The sequence below is a fragment of the Botryllus schlosseri genome, chromosome 1, assembly GCF_051294905.1.
Source record: "Botryllus schlosseri isolate E-star chromosome 1, Bs_hap1, whole genome shotgun sequence".
NCBI lineage: Eukaryota > Metazoa > Chordata > Ascidiacea > Stolidobranchia > Styelidae > Botryllus > Botryllus schlosseri.
The window spans coordinates 35203978-35230277 of NC_137236.1; the positions used below are offsets into that span (position 1 = coordinate 35203978).

General features: G+C 39.7%; 1 protein-coding gene and 2 long non-coding RNA genes across 4 annotated transcripts in view; 1 reads left to right on the forward strand and 2 right to left on the reverse strand.

The window, feature by feature from the left end:
* Positions 1-26300, reverse strand: part of LOC145436003 (uncharacterized) — a 227078-nt gene that overhangs the window by 192320 nt on the left and 8458 nt on the right. The window lies entirely within an intron of this gene.
* Positions 209-26269, reverse strand: LOC145435583 (uncharacterized). Of its 2 annotated transcripts, none has more exons than XM_080312876.1 (17): positions 25668-26269; positions 19771-19855; positions 19572-19696; positions 18672-18751; positions 17107-17281; positions 16314-16407; positions 15280-15376; positions 11470-11623; positions 9152-9360; positions 8165-8319; positions 7218-7298; positions 7048-7158; positions 4558-4667; positions 3942-4016; positions 3068-3245; positions 2154-2860; positions 209-1176 (listed from the first exon to the last, which is right to left on the reverse strand). In XM_080312876.1, exons 1-17 carry the CDS (start codon positions 25857-25859, stop codon positions 916-918), a joined length of 2889 nt encoding a protein of 962 aa, XP_080169002.1. In that variant the 5' UTR covers positions 25860-26269; the 3' UTR covers positions 209-915. The 2 variants fall into 2 exon arrangements, with proteins under 2 accessions (XP_080169002.1, XP_080168993.1); XM_080312867.1 differs by having other exon boundaries at positions 11470-11626; positions 25668-26249.
* LOC145436040 (uncharacterized) lies at positions 4744-6387 on the forward strand. The gene is made up of 3 exons (XR_013914146.1): positions 4744-4884; positions 5978-6192; positions 6276-6387. It is a non-coding gene; the product is annotated as an uncharacterized LOC145436040 (long non-coding RNA).

Below are 26300 nucleotides of genomic sequence, written 5' to 3' on the forward strand. Positions count from 1 at the left end.
TGCTCTTTTTATGGATGTAGCAATCACGTCGGTGACGATTCTCTTCATCTCTACGAAGACAGGCCAATATATACGTTATATATGCACCTGCACCTCACTCATGTATCTCTCCAACAATTCAATCCACAGAGACTTCCCTGACGCAACCTCAGTCCTAGTATTAAACTTTTGGCATTTCTCAAGCATCTTGGACTTTAAATAGAGGCTCTTACTACTAACAACTGTCATTGTTTAATGTTTATACAAGTTTTCAGACAAAAGCACAGATAAAAGTCGAAATGTACACACATCAAAAATTGTAACAGACAAGCGGTACAGTGCAGATTCACATAAATCAAACATATCCGACATCTATACAGACGTTTCCTTGGAAATTCATCAAATGAAGGTATCATGAAAAACAGCTCATACCGGCTGCTTGATAGCCTTAAGCTTCTTAATACGGCAGAAATTGAAATGATGGAAAATATGTGCCTGTAACAATCATATTGCACAGGAAATCAAGAAAAAACACCAGCCGAACAAATAACCAAATAGCATCGTTCTCTCCCAAGTAAAGGGCGCCATTTGAACTGCGAATTAAGTGCAGAAAATTACACAACACGTACTTCAGTGATTTAGTGTTCAATTATCACTAGCAAGCCTTCGCTGATACGCAACGTTTTAAAATTCACAGGACCAATTCTCTACCATGGTTAAGGTAAAATTACGCCTCAGGTTATAATACTGATTCTTGGCAGAAGGGGGTATTGGTCAGTACTTCTACGTTTTAACAGTACTTAAGCGGTTATGTTTTTTCACAGACTGTCTGTATCTCGAAAATGCAGTGCAAATCATCAAGGATTACATATCTTACATACAAAACTGAATTCACACGCTAAGAAATGCGACCAAGGCCTGTATCTGGCCCATTTTTCAAGCCGTTTCATCGTACTGTTGTTCCGCGTCGGCCCGCAACACTAGCGCCTGCACGGTGCGGGTCAGGTCGCCCGCGCACTGGTTGAAAATGTCCCTGTTCAAGTCAAGGTCGTGAAATCCCATCTCGTAGAGTTGGTCGAGAGGGCCCAACTCCACCTCCTGATAGCGCCTGGTCTGGAAGCTCGGGGGCGGCGTGTGGAATATTTCGTGGTCCTGATCGTCGGATGACCCGGGGCCGTCTGCAGAAACTCCTCCATCCTGGAAAGGAATTATGCACTAGATGAAAATATCAGTGGAGCTCAAGGGAAAATCGTATAGCTTAGCGAAGATTTGGAGACTTATTTAAAACTCATAACTAGGGTTTCGTTTGTATCGTAGATGTTTGCACTGTCGGTGAACTTATCATTTGACATTTTACAGCTTGTTGTTAACTTTATACGCCTACCATTGTAGACGGCCCATTGTCTGCTCAGTGTGAATCATAAACAAATAGGTTGACATGGTGTTATGCTCAATGTACCGCAATATCCTAACTGAAGCAAGATTGCATGGGCATTGGTTCTTATATCAAGAAGCGCATGATAAAAAATTGTGATGTAGACAACACGGTGAGTCACCAGCAGCGTACGCACAACTTCAATGTTGTCAGTCAACAACTGCTGCTGTTGAACGTTCTTTTTCCATTCTTAGCAAGCTACTTAGTAAGGGAAGGACAGGCACTTTCTACCCGAGAATGTAGAAGGAATCTTTCGTTGTACTATAAAAATTTTAATATTTCCATCGTAATGCGTGATGTAACAACTGGAATTCTTCATAGATCAAGCTTCGTTAAAACTAAGTTTTTTTCATATAAAAATTGTCAGTTTTTAAGTCAAAAAACTTCATGAGGACAGACAGTTCCAACCAGAAATGAAGATAAGTAGTACAATTCTAACATTATGTGCGGAAACACCTAGTTTACATACATGAGGGCAAAATTTTGTCAAAATGAAGTTCATTAAAGTCAAAAAATGCCAAAGTTTTGGTTTTTTAGGTCAAAATCTCCCATATTTTAGATAAAAAATCGCCTTACTCATAACTTATAAATGTTAAACTTACGACATTTGTGTTATTTTTCTCTGTAAGTGTGAAAAACATTTCAAACTTCAAAAATTATCAAACTTATGATATCAAGGGTAATTAAAAAAAATGCAAAAATAATTCATACTTCAAACTTCAGAAAATGCGAAACTCACGGTTTCAAGACTAGGTATCCTGGGCAGACGCAATCTCTCCTGCGTCTGTCTGTCGTCCTGTATACTATGACTCGGAGACGCCACCGCAAACGGCTCAGTCGGAAACACCCCGACAAACTCTAAGGGCGGCTGAATAGCCCCGGCGGTGCCCCGAGGGGCTGGAACTGGTTTTTCACCTGACGACGGGTTGCTATCGACGACAGACTGTGGTACTGGAATCGGGTTTCGAGCCCAACCTTGTTCAAAAGGCGGGAACGGCGGGGCAGTGGTTGAATTCGGGATTTGGTACGGGGCGTCGATATTCAACACAGAATTCGGGACTGGTTTCGGTTCTTGCGCGTAAAGCACGATTTTAGCCGGCGACGCGGTAGACATTTGGTTCATCGGGACTTTTGGTTTTGTGGCGGGGCACTCCACGGGATGGTCCGGGTTGGCCAAAAATTCATCAAATTCTTTATGAATACGCTCGGTTAGTGATTCGTTATCGACAGACTGAGGGGTGACACCTCCGCTCGATGGCGGACCGGTTGTGTCTGGGTTGGGTGGTATTACGATGTGCGGGGCGGTCGATTTCGGAAGGGTCTCCGTTTCGGGGAGGGACGAATTCTCGGGGCGGGTTACGGACCCAGGTTGAGATTCGGGTTCCGAGTCGGATTCTTCGTTTTGGGGTGAGGCTGCGTCTTTTTCCGCAGAGTCTACGCTTGCATCTGAATTAAAAAAATTGAATTTGTAAAATAAAATTATTTAAAAAAAATCAAATTTAAAAAATATTGAATCTACTCATCTCTGACACCAGCGAAATTTAATTCAATTTTCAAGTTTTTGCGAATTCACTAATTCCGATACTCAACAAACTGTGTAGCTATCATTCCAATCCTAATTTGAATACTGCCGAAATATTCTAGTTTTCAAACCTTCTTCGGTGTACTGCGATTCGTTGAGAGGCTTGTTCACGTCAAAGCAATCCGGCAGCGGCACGACCACAAATGACATCATAGAGGGCGGTTCCTCCTCCAAGGCGTAGTCCACGCTTTGCAGATCTTCAGAGCTGGCTCTCTCCGGTTCGGCCACTTCAGATCCGCTCTCTTCTGGCTGTGATAAGAAACAACAGTTAAGCCCGGAGTTGATAGGTTGACAAGGAAACCATTCATCTATTTCTAAAGGAATAGATAGCGCAGAGCTACTGCTGCTGTTGAACGTTCTGTCTCCATTCTTGGCAAGCTACTTAGTAAGGCCAGACACTTTCTACCCGAGAATGTAGGAAAGTATCTTTCGTTGTACTACAACAAATTTTGATTATTTCTACCATAATACGTGATGTAACTACTGGAATTCATCATAGGGCCAGATTTCGGTAAAATGAAGTTTTTTTCATGTAAAAATCTGTCAAAAAAGTTTTTCCAGGCCAAACCACTTCGTAAGGACAGACAGTTCCAACCAGATATGTAGATAAGCAGTACAATTCTTACATTATGTGGGAAAACACCTAATTTGCATACACGAGGTCAAAATTAAGTTTTTAGGGTGAAAAAATATCAAAAGTTGGATTTGAATAATCGCCTAGTTATATGAAGCTGTTTAAACGTAGCCTACAACTCATTTCGGATAAGTTGTATGTGAAAGAGACTTTTAAATAAGCGCCGTTAAATTCGCTCCACCATTACGCTATCATATTTAACCACACCTGTTGACAGCACAAGGCACAAAATCCCACTTCAAATTTTGTATGGCAAATTCTACCGGAAACAAGCGTACCGTTGAATTTATTTTCAACAGAATAATACAAACCTCATCTTCGGCGTCGCTTTCCTCGTCGGAACTGAAAGAATGCGCGTGCGGCTCCGTGAAGGTCTCAATATCGTTCTGTCAACAAAACGCGTGCATTGTTACCGTCATGTTCGCATGCGTCTACAGGGCAAACATTGTACTGTGAGTCAACGGAAGTCATCATTTGCTCACACGTTCAGTTATTCTATCCACGTCGGTTTATCATTTCATTCGTGGAACTATTTCTACTTTAGTAAAGAAACAAGTGGTCAGTAACGCAGTAGTACTGTTTTTTTCAGAGCACTCGAGTACGTATTGCTCGAGCGTTTACGTTTGATGAATACTTCTACTTCAATTAAAACATATTTTTAGTCAAAACCACTCAATTTTTACACTTAGGATTTTGGTAACTACAAAGAGGTTTCGGGACGATTCCATCGCGTGTGTGAATGTAATTGTCACGACGTTCGGACGAAATAGCACTCTTATAGCGGTGACCAATACATTTCTGAACATTGCATATATTTGTGTTCACAATTTCAATCAACTGTTAGCAGTATGCGACCCATCCGACGAATCCACAAATCTAAATGCGTCTCTCCGACTGCGAAAAGCTACAAACGGGTCAACGGCTGACCTCGACTTCTTCCTGCGTCTGATCGACTTCGTTCTCCAAAGTCTTCGGCTCCTCCTCGGTATCGGACGGCGCGGCTACAGTCAAAGGCGTCTCCGACAAAGGGCTTTGATCTGTCAGAATTTAAAATAACAGAACTTCACAGAGGATATCTTACAACAAAGTATTCATAGAGCGGAATATTCCTGTTTGTAGTTTCCAGAGATGGTCAGTAACGAAGGTTTTCAAGACAAAACTGTACGTGGTGGTAGCAGAAAATGAAAGGCCTGAAAACTGCCAGTGGGGTAAAAGCCTCTGATTCCACTACTAATTGTTATGATCTACAGGGGCGTAGCCAGGGGGGTAGAATTGAAGAACGTTCTACCCCCTTCCAGGCTCGATTCTATCCCGAAAATCCCAAATAAACGCTACTGCTATAACAACATTTCTTCACGATATCGCCTAATTCCAATTTGCTACGCGCGGCGCCGATTGCCGACGCTTATTACATGCCTTTTTCTCGTCGATCTCTCGTCTACGGAAGCGCGTCTATGCAAGCGTGAAAGGGGCATTGTTACATTTTTCTCTCGGCGAGTCAAGCTTAATCCCTTCATTCTGAATGCAGTCGTCGAGCAACAATAACATTTGTCGCGTCGTTCACGCATTGGTTTTCTCATCAACAGTTCATTGTAAACGATAACGAACATTGATAACATGAAAATGACAACTTATAACTGAATTAAATCATCTTTTGAAGCAATAGCATCTGATTCGTGCTTTGCCGAACTCAAGCCTGTTCCCAAAACAGCGTGAAGACGCAATACATTCGATTCGCATTTTATTTTAGACGCCATTGTTGTGCCTTGTCTTGACCTCAATGACCATCTATACGTCATACTAGAGTATGCCTTTCGTGATCGGTATCCCATCGGGACGCATTCAGCCTTCAATAGCCGCGCCGAAACTTGTTTGCGATTACCTCACTTTGGGAATAAGTCATTATTCACGCGCCGATACAATTAGTATATGCGCCATGTTCGAAATGAATGGAATTGAAACGCCGAGCAGACGTTACTCTTACACGCGAATTGAATCATGTCAAAATTCATGAAGATATAACTGATTCTGCGCTGTATAGATTGTTCGTGTGAAATGTTGTTCTTGTATTGTTTCAAGGTCCATTACTTATTTGAATGCAAATAAGATCTCCTGCACTGTAACAGGCTGAGCGCGTGCGCATCGTAATATGATCCCGTGCAAGTTGTTGATTGCTCACTCGCTTTCAGTAATTAGATCCACCAATTAGTTACGCTCTCTAAAGCGTACGGGATACAGAAGTCGCTATCGCTAAAGGTATGACGCATAGAAGGTCATTCTGCCCCCTTTATTCAGTTCTACCCCCTTTTTATCACGGCTGGCTACGCCCCTGATGATCTATGCCGAGTATTGAAAGATAAATAAATTATTCAAATACTAAAATTATACGCTCCTAGCCACTAAGAGCTGATTTATGAACAGGAAATATACGTTCGATACTATTTTCCGCTGTCGAAGCCTTGAAACCTCAATTGCTTCTAGCACGGCATACGAGACAATGGTTCTCGACCTTTTTCGACTCAACGCCCCCCTCATCAAGCTCGACATATTATTTATCGCCCCGTATTTTCGGATACGAGAAAGAGGACATAAAAACAGGAAATTTACACAGCTAACTCTGATCGCCGGCAATCAACTGAAAAAAGGGTCAACTATTCGCGGCGGTCCCGGTATCTGAGGATAGTCTGTCGCGAGTTGACCTTTTTAGTCAACATTCGCGGCAGCTCCGGAATAACGCGTTTCAAGGGTGTTTCGTGCGGCATCCGGCAAATTAAATATATCTGACTGAACGTTTCAACATTTTTGCCCCCCATCTTTGCCCTCTTTCTCAAAATCGCCCGCGTTGGGAACAACTGCTGTAGCACAACACTGTGCACGCTAGTGGAAACCCGCGGCGTTGTCACAAAGTGCAATGAGATAGATATACCTTGGTATCTTTATGCGGCGTAAGGCATTATATTATTTGCGGTCGCAACGAGGGTGAGGTGAATATTTCTACTTCCAGTATCACCCACACTCTTATGAATGATAATAAGTAGGGTAAGTTTTCGCAACTTTTTTTTACAGCTTCCGGCAGCTTCCTAAATACTTGAAAGTTATGTAGAATGCTGTTTTAAGCTGTTTGAAGGGATCTTATGGTGCAACTTTTTGCAATTTTTTCGATTTTTCATTCAAGTTTTTTCGATATATCATAAAACCAACTTTTTACTGGAAATGTTTGGCAGTATATGTCACTGTTTTTGAGAAATTTGGTGAAATACACGGCCAAATTCGGCTGGAATACCGTAAATCAGCACTGACGTAACGCTCTTACCGGTAAGAGTATCGATTTTGACAAGTCGCAATCCCGATAGACTACTGACCAACACTGCACAGTGCTGATGCTGACGCAGGTTAGATTAAATTCAAAAACTGTACCTTCATCATCAACGCTAGCATCTGAGCTGTGCTCAGTCGCATTCTCCACCTTATCTTCACTACCGACGGCAGACGCCTCCTGATCTGTTGTGTCAACGCTACGCGCCCCTTCTGCAAAACAAAATATTTGTGCCTGCAGAATATCCGAAGCAAATCTCGTAGAAGCCTACCTCTGATATCGTCAGCGTTAAAAGACGCTACGTTGTAATCGTTACGTTGTACCTGTTCCTCACTTGGCTGGCTTTGTTCCTCTGTAATGCATTAAAAAAAAAATGTAAACCATCAATCAGCCAGATTCGAATCAGATACTGAAAATTTGGCTCACATTAAATAGAATCAGCATTTTGCAATAGCGTCACACAGTGTCGTAACCAAGTCACAAGGTTCCGAGTCATCATTCAATCTTACTTTTATAGTTTTAGCTCGAGTCAAGTCGAGTCAATATCAGTTCACAACCGAGTCATGTCCGAATTCGAGTCAGTTAATAGAGGGTCGAGTTCGAGTCAAAGTGTTCAGTTTTGAGTTTAACCAGGTTCAACCCACTTTTTCAACTCAGCTCGAGTGATATCGAATGGCTCGCGTTCATAATATTCCTCAGACCCAACAGCTTCTGGCCCTATTTTCCAAGTATCAGGACTGATAGACGAAATACCAAAGATGTGGTGACTTTACTATTCTTCAAGTTACAATGAAATGTCTGCCTCGGCCGTCCTAGTCTCGAGTCATATGACTTGGTTCAAATCATGCACAATGACTAGAGTACAAGTCGAGTCAATACATAAGTTGACTCGAGTCGAGTCATTTTACGCATTTGAAAATATGACTCGAGTGATTACACATTTTTCTCGCATTAAGAAAGTTTATTCAAGCAACTAAAAGGCCTATTTTACACAAAACCTGAATCCAGCTATATATATTTTATGTAGAATCTCATATTAATTTCTCAAGTGGTTGCGGTTTTAGGCCACTTTCTTGCACTTTTCTAGGCCTAGAATACTTGCCCTTAATTCCGTACATGGAAATCACCACTTCCAGCTGTACTCCAGTAGAAATTTACAGTAACTTCTATTTCTACTCAAGCAATCGCTAATTAAATCTAATTTTAACAATAACTCACCAGGCTGGATTTTTGACTCCGTAACTACAGATTCCCCGTCGTCCGATTTCACTTCATTCTCTTCTTTTGGATTCTGGACTTGAACGAAACTATCCAGGCTTTGGTCGGACGATGAATCTGACTTTTGCTCTTCGATATGGACATTGCACGTTACTCTGAAAGAAAAAAAATTGGGAATACAAACTACCATAACATATATTAGCGCGAATTCAAGTTACAAATGGTAAAGAACTAGGCTACAACATAAGAGTGATTTCATATCACCTATTTAAATCAATCAAATGTTCTTCTCAGTTTTCTACTAGTTGCTGACGATTACCCCTGACGAGTGTCAGCCGAAAATATTCGGGCTCATAAATAAATTATTCAACTGTATGTTGAAGTTATCTACTGAATTTAGAATATGGACTTTTCATTTCACAACTGTGTCTACAAAGCAAGCTTTTGAAATATCCATAAACATTAAAACAGATCTTAAGGTCTCTACGGTATCATTGCATCCATCCTTGACACGATTACTCACTCTGGCGCTAACTTATAAGCATACATATTGGCAGGAGGAAGAGAAATTCAACGTACAATTAAATAATATATTGATATCGAAATAAACCCTAATTATTTTGGCTGACACTCGTCAGGGGTAATCGTCAGCGACTAGTTGAGAATTGGGAAGAACATTGTACACCAACAATCGTATCACAAAATATGAACGTGAAATATTTGTTGGCTTGTAATTTGTACATTTGCGCGACTCGACTTGAAAGATTTTAAATCCGAGACAACTTAACTTGCCTTGACTCGAGTCAATTTGTAAACTTGCGTGACTCGACTCTAAAGATGTTCAATCTGAAACAGCTAGACCCCACTCCGAGACACTTTCAAAATTATTCAACTAGAGACTGAAAATTTTGAAATGACTCAAATCAAAAGTTAGAGACTTGATCACAACATTAAAACAAACAAACATACAAACACTAGACCACTCACGTGCGTCCGAAGGGTACGTTGCTGTGGCTCAGTTTCCACGAGGAACGATACTCGCACTGGTGAACCGGGGCCAAAAGCTTGACCACCAGCACTCCGGTCTGCCCGGGCCGCAAAGACGGCACCCCCACGCTTTTTCCCTGGGACCCCCAATCCGACAGACTGGACCCCCTACCGGCCGCGGGCTCACAAGACTCCTCGATGAGATGCAGCTGTGATAAGATATTGCTGATTAGTAGGGACATTTCAAAATAAGTAAAAATTGTAGCGTTAGGTCAAAAAGTTGTCAAAATAGTTGTTTTGCAAGCCTGCATTTCGTTTGTATCAGAGATGTTTGCACTGTCGGTGAACTTATCATTTGACATTTTACAGCTTGTTGCCTACTTTATAGGCCTACCGCTGTAGACGTCCCATTGTCTGCTCCTTGTGAATCATGAACGGTCAAATGAAACAAATAGGTTGACATGGTGTTATCCTCAAAGTACCGCAATATCCCAACTGAAGCAAGACTGCGTGGGCATTGCATGGTTCTTATATCAAGAAGCGCATCATGAAAAATTGTGATGTAGACACCATCGTCAGAAGGAAGCAACGCGGTGTTTCACTAGTAGTGTCCGCACAACTTCAGTGTTGTCAGCCAACAACTGCTGCTGTTGAAAGTTCTTTCTCCATTCTTGGTACGGACGGACACATTCTACTTGGGAATGTAGTGAAGTATCTTTCGTTGTACTACAGTTTTTTAATTATTTCTACCATAATGCGTGATGAAACTACTGGGATTGTCATAGGGCCGGATTTCGTTAAAATAAAGTTTTTCATATAAAAATTAGTCAGTTCGGGGCCTACGATACGGGTATGAATATGTGATTCCAAGAAAATTCCAAAGTGACCCCATTGAAAGAAGGTTCTCGCAGTACAGGCAAATGAGTGGGGGGCGTTTTCTGGTCGGTTTAACAGAAGTTACCAACTCTGAAAAGATAATACTGCTCCGTTCTATGTTGAAAATTGACATTAATTTCTGGGAGCATGATGTTGGTGTTCAAAGCTCAGTTCATTTGGATCATTTCAAACAAACAATTGAAGATGTGGCAATTGAAATTACTGGATCATTTTTATCTCCTGACAGTGAGGAGGTGTCCTATTATGTTGCTGGGTACGTCGGCAAAAAGGTCCTAAGAAAATGAATTGCAGGGAATGTTCTAAGTTAATTGTTGAAGAATCCGGTGACACTAATTCATTATATTTCGACATACTCTCTCGTGGGGGATTGCTTGCCCCTTCAGAACCACTCGCTAAGTTTGCTGCATCCAGTTTTTCAATCCTGGAGGGTTCTGATACAATCATCTGCTCTCATCCTCAAGTCTCAGTGAGAGAAGCTGCCGAATATGTTTTGCAACGTTTTGGGGGTCCATAAGCTTTGCCTGTTGTAGTCATCAAGAGCGAGCTTCAAAATTGGCGAACAGAATCATTGTGAACATATATTACAATAACAAGCAGAAGCTAGTTAATGCCTCTGTGAGAAAAGATGTTATGAAGGGCTTTAAAAAGCGGCAGTTGAGCAAGTCGTAGCTTACCTACATCATTGGTGCATTTGATTCGCTGAATTTGAGGTCGAATCTTTGTAACCATAAGCTTGGTGTTTGTATTTGCGAGTATTTACTTATGAAAATGACTTAAATTTATTCTTTACATGCTGTAATTGATTTTACCATGCATTAAAATACTTCTCATTAGCAAGTTTATTCCTTACCGCTATATAGTCTATTTGTGTGATTAGTGGATAAGGGGATATACTGGATAACTGTATCTTGGACGCTGTCAATTGTAACTTTGGTAAAGTACTAATTTCGTCTGTTATACGGCTTTGCTAGACTTATCCTAAGGGAGGGATCTGGTTGCGAGAAACGAAATCGTAAGCAATCGCTGATGTCTGTTTTGCGAACGTCGGCCTCCCCGATGTTGCAAGTGGAATGCGCAATATAAGGCCGTAAGTTATCGTAGGCCCCGGTCAGTTTTTGATGCAAAGAAGGTTTTTTTCAGGTCAAACTACTTCGCAAGGACAGACAGTTCCAACCAGAAATGAAGATGAAGATAAGTGGTACAATCCTAACATTGTGCGGAATAACACCTAATTTGCATAAGCTAGGTCAAATTTGGTCAAAATTTTGATTTTCAAGGTAAAAAAATGTCAAAATTTTGAATTTTAAGTTCAAAATCTTCCGCTTTTTAGGTAAATAAATATCTCGTTTTTTTAGCCAGTAAAATTTGAAGAAAAAGTTCATTTTCGACAACCAACACAGTAACCACCCCCGCTAACTTACTCGTGTATCGTGGTCCCATTCAGAGTTACCGTCGTTCCTGAAAACCCAATGCTTCTCAAAACTGGTCCCGCATCTTACAACGCTGTCGTCGGGCAGACTCTGACAGACGACCGAAGCCTCGAAGTCGCACCCTTCACCTTCGGAACTGGCTACGCTGCTGTTGAATAAAGGAAAATTCTAGATTTAAAGCAAGACAGGCCATTGAAATACGCAGAAATGCTAGATATGACTCGACTCGAGTCATTTTTCATATTTCAAGACTCGACTTGAGGCAATTTGTGTATTGACTCGACTTGTACTCAAGACTCAGATGGCTAAGAGAGGCATTTCATTGTAAGAATAGTAAAGTTTTTCGTCGATCAGTACTGGTGTTTGTAAAATAAGGCCAGAACCTTTTAAGAGTGAGGAAATTACGATATTATTAATAATTCGTTGAACCGATAGCAGACGATATAGATAATAATAATAATATCTTGGTCGCTTTCACACCTTACTTAATGTCCACTTGCTAAGTAACAATTACTATATTATGAATAAAATTCGTTGAGCCTATAGCAGAACGATATAGATAATAATAAGAGTAATTATTACTTTGCAAGTGAACGTTAAATAAGGTGTGAAACCAACCAAGATCTTATTATATTACAAATGCGAGGCATTCGATATCACCCAAGCATCGTTGCAAAGAGTATATTATTATTATCATTCATTTTTTATTATTAAAATCGTGTTATGGTGCTTCTAACAAGTTTGTCAAACACGAGAAGCTTGTACTAAACCCAGTTAACACTAATGAATTGATGCTATAATTGGTATATTTGAAAAAAGTCAAACCCCCTCTGTTTTTTTCGGCTGGCTACGCGCCTGACGTCATGACATAATGTTATACGTCAAAGTTCAAACATCTATCTTCTATGCCACCCAGAAGTATATAATGTCTGTTATCCCTCACAAAAGATTCTTTGGTATTCTTCTGACCATACCGATCGCATTGCACTTTGTGACAATGTTGTGGGATCATTATGACTTACGAAATGTTTATTTCATTCCAGTAACGTCTGTAGCTTTGTAATATATCTTTCGTATGCTCGAAGCATTGTGCCAAGCCCTAGTAATGAAGTATTCTACTTTAATTGTGAGTAGTACAGTAGGTTATGCCTACTTCATCTACTGAAGAGTTTACATTACAGACAGTTACATGACGGTGTTACAAGTAACTAATCAATCACAAAACGGCCCATTTCAAAGGCAGGCAAAGGCAACAATCCAACAATGAAACACTCTAAAAGCTAATAAGATAGTCAATCATTCACAAACCCGACATTCACAAAGAAAATGCCAACGCAAGGTCACAAGACAAGCACGTGTTATTGAGATTTGCGCGCTGCTGTGAATCATTGTCAATTATCGTCCTATGGTATGAAATTTACTGTATCGGGAAATCCCCAACACTGAATTATCATGTAATCCTTTGGAAGGTATTGGCCTGGTCTTAAACAGTGTTTAACTAATATTATTCTGTGTTGATATTGAAAATGTCAATTCGGAAAGTTTAAAGGTGGTAAACTTACTTAAGAGAGAGTAATGCGCCACGTAGACTTGGTCACTAGAAAATTCCAGTTATGTGCCTATTGATTACAATACTTGAAGCGAAATGACTGTAATCTAATATTATAATTATCAAAATCAAATTTGTGGAATGTTTCCATGGTCTAAATGTAATCTAATTCCTGCATTTTCTGAAAATGCTACAGGAGAATGGTATAATGTGTAATGAGCCAAGTTTCCTGTACGAACAGACATTTGTCAAAAAAAGTCAAAATTAGATCAAAATTGCAGTGTTAGGTCAAAAAATGACAAAATTATTTACAAAGTTTAAACTTTTTTGCAACCTGCATTTCGTTTGTATCGTAGATTTTGCACGGTCGGTGAACTTATCATTTGACATTTTACAGCTTGTAGCCTACTTTATAGGCCTACCATTGTAGACGGCCCATTGTCTGCTCACTGTGTATCATAAACATATGAATTCAATAAATAGGTTCACATGGTGTTATGCTCAACGTACCGCAACATCCCAACTGAAGCAAGACTGCGTGGGCATTGCATGGCTCTTATATCAAGAAGCGCATGATGAAAAGTTGTGATGTAGACAACATTGTCAGAATGAAGAAACACTGTATGTCACCAGCAGCGTACGCACAACTTGAGTGTTGTCAGCCAACAACTGCTGCTGTCAAACGTTTTTTCTCCATTCTTGGCAAGATACTTAGTAGGGACAGACACATTCTACTCGAGAATGTAAGAAAGTATCTTTCGTTGTACTACAATTTTTTTTTACTATTTCTACCATAACGCTTGATGTAACAACTCGAATTCTTCATAGGGCCAGATTTTGTTAAAATAAAGTTTTTTTGTGTCAAAATTTGTCAGTTTTTGAGGCAAAAAAGTATTTTCTCAGGCCAAACTACTTCGTAAGGACAGACAGTTCCGACCAGAAATGTAGGGCTGGATAAGTAGTAGTATTCTAACATTATGTGGGAAAACACCTAATCTGCATACGTTAGGTCAAACTTGGTCAAAATTAAGATTTTTAAGGTCAAAATTTTGGATTTTTTTTAGTCAAAATCTCGTGTTTTTACGTAAAAAAAATCGCCCTACTGATTAAATGTCATCTGAACTTGAATCAATTTTTTAAGTTTTCGAGAACTCAGTAATTCTGAATCTAATCTAATTCGGCAAAAACCGTGCGAGGTGGTTAGGCCTATAATTCTAATTTTAAGCTTATTGGAAAAAAAACTGTGCAGCTATAATTCTCATTCTAATCTAATTCGGGAAAACTGTACATTAACAACAAGAGTTGTCTGATGTGACCATTGATCTCGATATTGACAAGAAAAACCATGAAAACCAAACGAATGCAGTGTGCAGCGATCCAACCAATATCGTGGGTATTTTACCATATACAGAGACGCTTAAGTAATTCAAAGCGGAATGGTTTTCAGTAACCACACATCAGTAGATTAATCTTTATTAATATAAACAGATTGCAATAGAAACACATCTGGAGATCTGGCCCGAGTGTTTAATCTCTATGAGATTCAATACCATCTCACAAAGGCGACCATATGTTACTTTGGCAATGAAATTAACCATTGATTCGTGTGACTGAGGGTTGCACAGCCTGTGTCTATTGATTTCCCAGTCAATTCATAACACCCTTGATAGTTAGTGACTAATTGGTGACTAAATGTTCGTGATAATGAATCATAAACGCTTTTGTATGATAGATAGCAAAGACGAGGCTGAGACTGAGGCTCTTTAATGATCGCCATCAGGTTTAACCTGATTATGAATTGACGCATTCTGCAAAATTTAGGATTTCAAATCATAGTATTTACTGTAGGTAGATCTATAATAAATAAGTAAAGAATTTGCTACTGTAAATACTATATTCTTCAAATCCATAATTTTATACTCAAATAACTTTGCTCCTACTGGTTGGAATTTAGCCAAATTTGGTGAGCATCGTATCTGCAGACAACCTAACAATTTCACAGGGTAGCCAGAAAAATTTGAAAGTTTTATATTTATATATATAAAATTAATCCCAAACTTATACGGCAATGCTTACATAGGTTGGAATGAAACCAAAATCGGCGCCCAGCGTTTTTTAGGCAACCCAACAGTTTTATTGAAGAAACAAGTCAACTTTGAACAGCCCCATCGTCTAATTATCATATTATCAAGATACTACATAATTTAGACAACAGACATCATATCAAACAAGCAAAACAGTATCTACGTTACCTTAAACTTGAGTGTGGCGAAGCCTCTTCTTCGTCAGTCCTGTTACTTGCAACCTGTTCTACGGGTTCAGGCGTACGAAGCTGAGCCAGTTGCTCACCTGCGTGTACAAATTAGATTTTTAGCTTCAAGCATTTTCAATTTCAAATTAGAACCCGCCATTAACCAGAGCTAGACAGCATTGCTACTTGCGTTGTTGTAGTAGCAGTAGCACAATTACTTTCTACTGGATTACCAGCAGAGTATCGATTCCCAAGACGCGTCAAAATTACTTTGAATTGAAGTAATAAATGTAAGGTCGGAAAATTACTGAAGTAGTCTCTAGAAGTAGATTTTTTCGAGGGTTTGCACACTTTCTGCAAATTATATTTGGCTACTTGTGAACGATTACTGATTTTATGACTACTGCAAAGCAGGGTTGCAACGACTCAAGTCGAGCCATTTTCTCAAAATACGGCAAAAGAGTCGAATTGAGGCAATCTGTGAATCGACTCGACTTGAACTCGAGTCATATGACTCGAGACTAGGACGGCCAAGAGTAACATTTCGTTGTGATTTCGAAGAATAGTAAAGTTACCACACTACTGGTATTTCGTCTATTAGTACTGGTACTTGAAAATGCGACCAGAAACTGTTACAAGTGAGGAAAATTTGCATATTATGAATGTGAAGCATTCGATATCACCAAGCTGAGTAGTGAAAAGTGGGTTTAACACTAAACAGTCAACACCTATGACTTGGACTCGGACTTGACTCGAGTCAAAACCATAAAAGTGAGATTGACTCGCGACTCGGCACCTTATGACTTGATTACAATCCTGCTGCAAAGGCTATTTCACCTGGTTCTTATGACAATTTTGCTACCAAAAGAGAAGCTAACTTATCCTAAAACCTGTTTCTACTATTGAAAATGTAGGAAGTGAGTTGTTTTGCCTCAAAATCTGTCCAAGTGCGAAAAACCTGTCATTTACACTTGTAAATTTTACAAAAAATGAATAAATAAACTTTGAAAGATATCAAGTCATAGACACACTCACCGATACCGTCGAGTTCTGTGTTGATGTCGCGTTTCAGAGCGTTCACAAAAGCCCAAATGTCTTTGACTTCTTCCGCTGCCATCTTGCGAGCTTCCTACAAACACAAAAATAAAACACGATTGAATAGTATATTCGTATTGAAATGAACCCGAATATTTTCGGCTGACACTCGTCAGGGGTAAACGTCAGCAACTAGTAGAGAATAGGAAAGAACATTATATACATACGATTTTTTGATAAGATTCCTTATATACAATGTTTTTCCAGATTCTCTGCTAATTGCTGACGATTACCCCTGACGAGTGTCAGCAAAAATATTGGGGCTCATTTTAATATGAATATACTATTCAAGTGTATATTGAAGTTTTGTGACCTCCAAGTAACTCTTCAAACATAATATACAATTGAATAGTATATTCATATTGAAATGAACCCGAATATTTTCTGCTGGCAATCGTCAGCAACTAGTAGCCTAGAGAATTGGAAAGAACATTGTATAGGCCTACATACGATTTTGTGATACGATTGCTTACATTTCAATATGAATATACTTCAAGTGTATAGCTATTGAAGTTCTGTAACCTCCAAGAAACTCTTCAAAAATAATATACAATTGAATAGTATATTCATATTGAAATGAACCCGAATATTTTCGGTTGACACTCGTCAGGGGTAATCGTCAGCAACTAGTGGAGAATTGGAAAGAACATTGTATATCAACAATCGTATCACAAAATATGACGTCACCAGCATGAAATTTCGAATAAGAGAGAGTTCAATGTACCACACTCACCTTTCTTATTAGCGACAAAAGAGAATTTGATGGCGGATGGGGTTTCGTCTCGCACACGTCTTCCGAGCATAAGCTTGAAGAAACCTCTTCCATTTGAATAGGTTCCCCGCCAACGGCACCCTCTGGCGGTTTCACTTGTAATTTGTTAACGGCGAGACCTTGGTTTCTTGCATCGCTGCGAATATTAATTCGGAAAATCAGTACCTGCTAACCGCGTCGGCCTCTATGTGGTTCATTCCGATATGCTGTGCTTGTTACCAGAGGGACTACAGCCAGACTTCACAACTAGAACATTTTAAACTTTTCTAAATCACAATTAGGCCTATAACTAAACGGTTTTGCCAAATTAGGCCGGAATTAGAATTATACCTATGCAGTTTTTTTCAAGTTGGATTAGAATTTGAATTATGACTACACAGCTTTTTCCAAATTGGATTACAATAAGTTCAGTTCGTATCAAACCACAGTCGTTCTCATAAGCATGGGAATGGCAAATGCCCGTACAGTAGGGCTCTTCAAAAATGACTTTTTTTCTCAAATCGTACTGGCTACTTGATAAAATTGTTAGGTTACCTAATTCAAGCCTACACACAAAATTTGGTTCAATTCCAACCAGTAACCGCTTTGCTACAGGAGAAGAAAGTTTCTATTTATTATATAAAAATAAATAATAAAAAATTTTCTGTTAACCCCATGAAAGTGTTAGGCTGTCTATTGAAACGATGTTCACCAAATTTGATTCAATTCCAACCAGTGGAAGCGGAGTTATCGCCGTCGAAAAATTTGGATTTGAATAAAATAGTATTTACGGTGACCGATTCTTTGTTTCTTTATTATAGTTGTGCTCACCGTAAATACTATTTAATTCAAATAAAAAATTTTCGACAGAAACTTTCTTCTCCTGTAGCAAAGCAGTTACTGGCTGGAATTGAACCAAATGTTGTGTGTAGGCTTAAAGTAGGTAACCTAACAATTTTATCAAGTAGCCAGTACGATTTGAGAAAAAAAAGTCATTTTTGAAGAGCCTTACTGTACTGCAATCTTGGCTCATTTATCACCATACAGTTTTTCTGTAACGTTTACCGGAAAACGAGATATTAGATTAAAATTATAGCTACACAGTTTTCTTTTAAATCAGATTAGAATTAGAATTACTGAGTTTACGAAAACTTAGATTAATGACGTGTCGATATAATCAGACAATTAAACCATTTGGTTATCCAAGGTCTGGCTGTTGCACAACACAACCAAACAAAGCTTCAGGGCTTCCATGGTGGTTCCCCATTGTCAAAACCATAATTTCGTCATTCCATAACAACATCTCTCACTTCTTAACTGAATCATTATTCAGATTTAAGTACCACGGTAAGTCACATTGGTCCCAATATCCAATATCACATCTGACATTCAAGTTGATGACTTTCTAATAGCACATCAATATCTCTTATTTATCGATAATATTAGCACTCTATTGCCTAAATCGGTGCAAAATTTCAATGTATCAGCACACGAAACTGATGATCAATAATTCCTGTTGGTACGAGTTTATACTAATTATAGCGTACCTCTTTTTTTGCTCTGTATTCGTACGGACAGGATCCGTCTCCGATTCTTCACTACATCGATCAGGTAAGATCGCAAACCCCTGTAGACGCATAATGGTCAGATTCAAAAGCAGCAATCAAGAAAGCAACAGCTGCTTTAATCACACTTTCCAGTAGCAGGCAGCCAATCGATCACGGTATGATATTGATTCCTGGCTTACAGGACAGTTGTCAAATCAATACTTTAACCCGATCATTTCCAACTGAAGTGAGTCCATTTACCGCTAACATTAGAATATGGTACCATAAACGGTGCACACTAAATATTATCGATGTAGTTCGGTCTGATTATTTTCCATGGGGCTTGTCTGAATTCAGCAAGCGGTTGATTTTAGACCAGTGGTTTCCAAATACTTTGAGGCAAGCCAAATTAAGGACCACGCAATTTAATATCATCCGATGTTACAGACATTAACGCACAAGTAGGCCTACATATCAAGATTAAAAAAGTGCTCTTCCCAGTTCCCACTCGCTATTTTCTTGCACAAAATCTAGTAGAACAGACATTTCCCAGACACAAATAGGAGAAAATAATTCAATGAAATAGTGACCAGCGATATGGTCCTTAGGTCATCAAGACAGCTGGTCACATATCATACAGTCATACATAGGCCTATGTTACAAATATAAACATATGTTGTGCAAAGTATAAAGCCATATCTGGCATATTTACTGCTGTTAATACAACTAGATGAAAAAAGTAACACATAGCAAATTAAGGTTTAAAAAGTATGCGATCATGCACCAGCTAAATGAGAAACCATGTTTTACACGATGGTGTGGTTTCTATGTAATCAACCATGTTAGGCATGAATTTTTGCATTCAGACAACCCCTGAACGAAAACCGTAAAATATATCACCTCTGTTTCATTTGTTTTTTGTTTCTTTTTCTTCTTTCGGTCAGTTTTGGTACGCTCCCGCACGTTATAGATGTGTAAATCCCGCCTTTCCTTTTGACATATCTGAAGAGCTGTTTCGTATTCCTCTGTAAATAGAAACCGCCGTTAAAATTGATCGTAACTTATAATACCTACCCAACGCATCAATCGCAACACGCACCTTGTGAATCTATCCTGATTTCATCACCTTCATCGTCGACATATGAAAACTGTGCTTTATCGCCGCATCCGATTTCTCCAATCACCTATCATTGTTATTCAACATGAATAATGACAATCACGGTTACGTCAAACTGCAGACTTGGGCAACTAGATGATTCCAGTCGTCTCAGTATGCTAATTCGAGCAAAATGTCAGTAATTTCATTCTAATTTAATTTCCAGTGAGGAACGATTCAAGCTTGCTGTAAAGATATTTGACATTCTTAAGATAATGAACACTGATTTAATATGAACGAAACTGATTTTTGACTTTTGTTGCCATTTCTTTCTAGTTCAGGATTAAATTAAATTTGAAAGTTTTTACAAATTCAGTAATTCTAATTTTAATCTAATTTGGAAAAAAATTTGTAGCTATAATTGTAATTCTAATACAATTTGGAAATGCTGACAATTATCGCCGCTGTGGAATCAAAGTAGCTCATGTCCAATTTTCAAATTTTCGAAAGTCCATTTTTAAAACTTGAAAAAATCGACTTTTCGAAAACTTTTGAATATTTCTTGGTTATAACTTTGCCCTATTTATGTCTGTCTCGGTTTTTTAAAGTTAATCCGGGCAAATATATAGCTGAAAGAAGATGAAAACATAATTTTCTCAAAATGTGTCAAATAAACATAAGCTACTTTGATTCCACTATGACGATATAATTGAACTTTTTACTACTTAGATACACTACAAAAAAAAATAAGACAAATTTGGTCTCAATGTCTCAAATCGATTTTTTACAAAAAAAAAGTCTTAAAGACCAATAAGTCTTAAAGACCAATTAGTCTTAAAGACCAATTAGTCTTACCAAGTACTTTATGTCTCAAAAGTAAGCCAGAAATTGATCGAAAATAGTAGCAGTGCCTCGGGGGCATCCTTTTCAGTGTTAGGGGTCTGAGCGGAGGAGGGGAAGGATGAGAGAGACCAGAAATTGCAGTGTTGAGATGATCCTGTACTAAGTTTACAAGGTATTCACTAGATATAGTTATCAAGGTACATGCCACTTACTACTCACATGTACTATTCAGATCAATATATATATGGTTGTCTGAGTCGAAAATAGCATTTATGGTGAGTGGGTGGTAAAATGAGACCAAATCATCCTCATTTCTTAAATTTGAGACCAAATTTGTCTAATTTTGAGACCAATTTGTCTAATTTTTTTTGTAGTGATACGTATATAACCAACGACTGCCGAACGAGCAGACGCGAACGAAACGATGAAGCTCTCGGCGACGGCCGACGCCGGTCGGGGCACGGCTTTCTGTGCTAGTGTTCGTCGTGACCCGGGCCGTGGCGCCGACCCCGGAAGTGGCCGACCGGTCCGCGGGGCGGAACGTGTTCGCGCGCTGACCGGCGCGCAAGCTCCGGATCCGCGCGAGACGGCTGCGTAAACGACCGGTTTTCGACGGCGGGGCGGCTCGATCGAGCTGTGCAAAATTAACACCTCTACTTCCTAAAGCCGCGTTTCGCGGAGCTAGCAAGACCCGCAGCCCCATCTGACCCGCGCTCGTCTGAGGGGCAGTTCAGACCTGTCAGGCGATGACCGCAGCCCGGTTCTGCCACGTCGCCAACCAGTACTACAACGCGGCAAAAGCCCATTGATGATCGGCCCTCGCTCGCCACGGGGGAGAGCGATAGCCTGAGCGTCGAGCGCCGCGCTGGAAATTGGGACTCTAAATTGAAAGAGCGATAAGCTTTTAGAAACGACGGGTCATAAGTAGACGACAATGTGTATTGGGCTTCGAGTCGTGTCGAGTGTTCGATTATCAATGAGAACGGCGTGGAAAGTTGAAATGTATACAAATTATACATGTAGAGTGGCCACAGCGAATAAAATGTCAGTTTCGCATCGGATTAAATGTAATTGCGACAGGACAGGTATATTTTTCGAGCGTACCCGTTTAATTGCGCATTTTTGATGATAATTCTGGGATGATCCACCGATCAAGGATAATCCCGGAATTATCAAATATTTATCAAAGAAAAATTGAAATCACTCCACTTCTACGGCTTGGAATTCAAAATGCTTGGAATTCAAAATTTTCATGCTGTACTAAATCCGCGAATATTGGTTAGAATGAATTCGAATCTGGTGTACGTCGTTTTATCGATTTAATCACGTAACCAACAAGATTCAGAAATAAAGGTTATTTTTCAACAGTCCTATTGCGCATCCATTGTCACTGTTGCCGCGGCTCGACCACGACTTCACAGATATCTCATATACAATGACGCACCCCGCTTCGTATGCCGCAACGCGTTGGGAAATTACTTCGAAACTATAAATTAACTCTTAGCGACATCATCATTGGTTTATTAGCAATTTTATCAGTTCAATACACCACAAAAAATGCGATACAATGAATAGACAGGAAGATGTCGAAGCGACTTGGATTTGTCAATGGAATCGGACACCCACCTTGGCCTAGGCGTAGTAAAGAGGAGGCATGCACACTGAATGAAAGTAAAGAATACAGTATAGAAAAAGAAAGCGACAAGAAATAGGGCGGCATGTCATGGGAAGCGAGATCGATAGGTCAGTCGTGGTCCGGTAATCTTGAGGATGGACTGTATTTATTTAGTAGTAATTGCTTGTATTTCGACTTGAATGTGGACATGCTCGTCGACTGTCGGATGGCCGGCGGGATACTATTCCACACATCAGGTCCGGCATATTTGATGGAGCGATGATCTTTTCGGTCGATCATATGATATTTGGACGACGTGGACGCGCGCGTGTGTTGTACTTGTGCGCTTTTGATTCAGAGGTAAAGAAGTCATTGAAATATTCGGGGCAACGACCGCAGTGAAACTGATACATAAACTTGGCGATTTCTAGTTTCCGCATATCTTCTATGTTTAGGACGCCGAATCTCTTCAGCAGCGACTTATTGGATGGGCAGCCAGGCCCCTTTGGGGCCCTAGCTATGATTCGGAGCACTTTATGCTGTAGTTTCTGCAGTGGCTTGAGTGCAGTTTTACTGGCAGCCCCCCAACAGAGGATGCCATAATGTAACTTCGACAGGATCGTCTAATTTCAGTACGCTAAGAAATCATGTATCACTACACGATTAGAATCTTTAAATTGTTACTCTGTTCATTTTTGAGTGCCCGTGCCATTGTGTTCGCCCGGCCCCAAACTACGAGCCCGCTCGCGGACGGCGGGAACCGCGGGATTATGCGAGAGACCTCCAGCGGATGACGCGAGCGTGCGAATTCGAATTGCCGCGTATCGTCTCCCGCTCTCGAGGGCGTCGTGGCCTAATGGGTATAAGCACTGTGCTTGCCTCGCCGAATCCCTCCCACCAAAGGCGAAAATGAAGAGCGAAAAAGTATACGGTATGGTTACGCCCAAAGAATGTAGAAGGGCAAGAAGTGCAAGGTCATTGTTGCGTCATGCCACTGTTACGTTGCGGCATCCATTTTGGTCTCAAAAGACCATAAAAACAGCCTGAACCTATGTGTGAGGCTGTAGTTTTCGTTCATATTGGCAGTGATATTTATGGGATTACGCCCGCAACTGGTATATTGGACATAGAAACCAAGGTGAATTTATGTATTTTCGTTGTCTGCTGGTCGTTTTTATTTCAGATCACCCCGGACTACCACAGCAAAATGCATTTCTGGGCTGCATCAACGAATTGTAGGCCTACATATGGCGATATATTTAGAATCTCAACCTAAAGGCTTCTTGTGAGAATTGTATCCTGTTGAAGCAGGAGATGGAGCTAGTAAGATTCAATATGGCCAATAGAAACTTGCCGCATACATACTGTAACAGCATAGACCACCCAATACGATATAAAGTCACCCATCTTACAATTTGCAGCTACAAGGCCGGTGTCAGGAGAAAGATGAAGAAATTGCGCGTTATTATTATGATTAAAAGTTTATAGAGTCGCCGCCCTTATCACCTGTTTAGGTCTTGTGTGCCACGGAATACAGTGCAAAGAAATTCAGGGAGAAAGACGAAGAAATTGCGCTGTTGAAATCGCTGGTAATGCGAAATCATTGTGAAATTAATTGTAGCATTTCGACGATACAAATACACAATGAAAACCAAACAAGATACCCAAATGTGATTAATAGCGGAATTGCACAATTTATGATCGTTTTGGAACTTGGATGTAAGCTCGGATAACAAGGACCAGATGGAGGAGGATAGGAAGGTTTTTTCAACAAGGATCAGATTCAGGCTTTGAAAAGAGAAGGGCAGGCCTCTGGATGCAGATGGGCCGGTGATACATTTATGTCAGCACTGAAAATCAGGTTTTCATTTGGAAAGCATGGGTAGTTTTTGAGCTCCAACAGTGCTTCTATATCGAATGTAAACATTCGATGGTGTAGATATCTCAGTAAATCCTCTGATACCACGAACATTTTTATTAATTTTTTAATATGTTCTCGGCAAAAAATCACAAACAAAATATGCGACGGAATCCGACCCGAATACGCAGAAATACAACAAAAACAACCGCCGATACCCCTGTCCGCCCGCGACAAACGCGACTACACGCGCCCCAATACGGACCGGGACGGGGCTCGTTCACTTGAGGACCAATTCTACTACGTCCTTATGGAGAAAATTGATTTTTGGTCCGAAAGTGAACGAGCCCCGTAGGTTCGTCAATTAGATTAGCGGACCTGGACGCCTCTGCATTACCTTTTTCCTAGAATTCATGATCATTTCCTATAGAGAAAGGTTCAAGCGGGTATTTATGTTAAAAACAATTTGTTTTTCTCGTATAATATCAGTTTCAATATGCATATTTCCATCACAGTCCCGTGAATTCAATAAATTCATTTGCGCATATAGAAACTGGATTTTTGACGGTCCGGAGTTCGTGGACGGGTTTTAGCTTCGAGCTAACGGATCGGAATCTTCGAGGAAATGATCGAGTCGAGTCGAATCTAGTAGAACATCAACGGAGGTATTTGCCATTATTCATGTAGGTTAGAAAGGGGACACTGTGGATATATGTAATTTATTTTATTTGTGTGTGCATGCCGCTTCCTTTGTAGGCCGAGGCTAGAGTGTGACCGATTAACTTCATAGCTTGTTTCGAATTCCCGTACATACACTACAAAAAAAAATAAGACAAATTTGGTCTCAATGTCTCAAATCGATTTTTTACAAAAAAAAAGTCTTAAAGACCAATAAGTCTTAAAGACCAATTAGTCTTAAAGACCAATTAGTCTTACCAAGTACTTTATGTCTCAAAAGTAAGCCAGAAATTGATCGAAAATAGTAGCAGTGCCTCGGGGGCATCCTTTTCAGTGTTAGGGGTCTGAGCGGAGGAGGGGAAGGATGAGAGAGACCAGAAATTGCAGTGTTGAGATGATCCTGTACTAAGTTTACAAGGTATTCACTAGATATAGTTATCAAGGTACATGCCACTTACTACTCACATGTACTATTCAGATCAATATATATATGGTTGTCTGAGTCGAAAATAGCATTTATGGTGAGTGGGTGGTAAAATGAGACCAAATCATCCTCATTTCTTAAATTTGAGACCAAATTTGTCTAATTTTGAGACCAATTTGTCTAATTTTTTTTTGTAGTGTATAGATACATAAACTTTCACATGGGAGATAGGTAAAGTGTACATGTAATTTTTAGTGTGCAACACATTGCGTATAATATGTGGGACAATTGAGGTTATCGGACGGTTTGAGTCAGCCTCTAATTTCTTTTGTGTTTCAAGATTGACACCTCTGAAACTATACAGTCTTGATACTGATCTAGACCTATGTACAGTAGAAAATTATGAAACCATATAGCAATCTTCTATAGGAATAGGACTATATAATATATGGACTCACTGCCACTATTCAGCACCAACTTACCAATCCGAGTATGTCCTCCCATTGCATGTGTGTAGGAATTTGAAACGCCGGCGGTTCCATTACATCGTCATCAATATCCATGGACTCATTGTGATGCACATAAAGGTTGTAACATCCCGCCATATCGTCGTCGTAACTTTTACTTTGGTTTGAATTAAGACTGTTCACCAGGCTACCGAAAAAACTGGACATCTGCTATTTTAGCTTTGATACGTAGGCTGTGCTAAAGAATGGAATTGTTTCAGTAAGTGTATAATATCATTTAAAAAGATTTGCTGCACAATTCAATATATTGTTTAACGACATGTTTGTAATGACTCGAGTCGAGTCAATTTGTGTATTGACTCGACTTGTAGCTTACTTCGAAAATAACATTCCTTTCAAATTTTACTGGCTCCTTGATGAAATATATAGTTGGGTTGCCTAAAAGAAACGCTACACATTATATAGTGCAGTAGAAAATTTTGGATTTGAAAAAATAGGCTTATTTATGGTTGAAAATTCTTTGATTAGATTCATTATAGACCTACCTACCCTAAACACTAATTTTTCAAATATGGCTGATGACAGCTCCACTTATCTTCACTAAACAAATGAAGAGGGTGGACCACTTATTGTGATTTCAAAGACTAT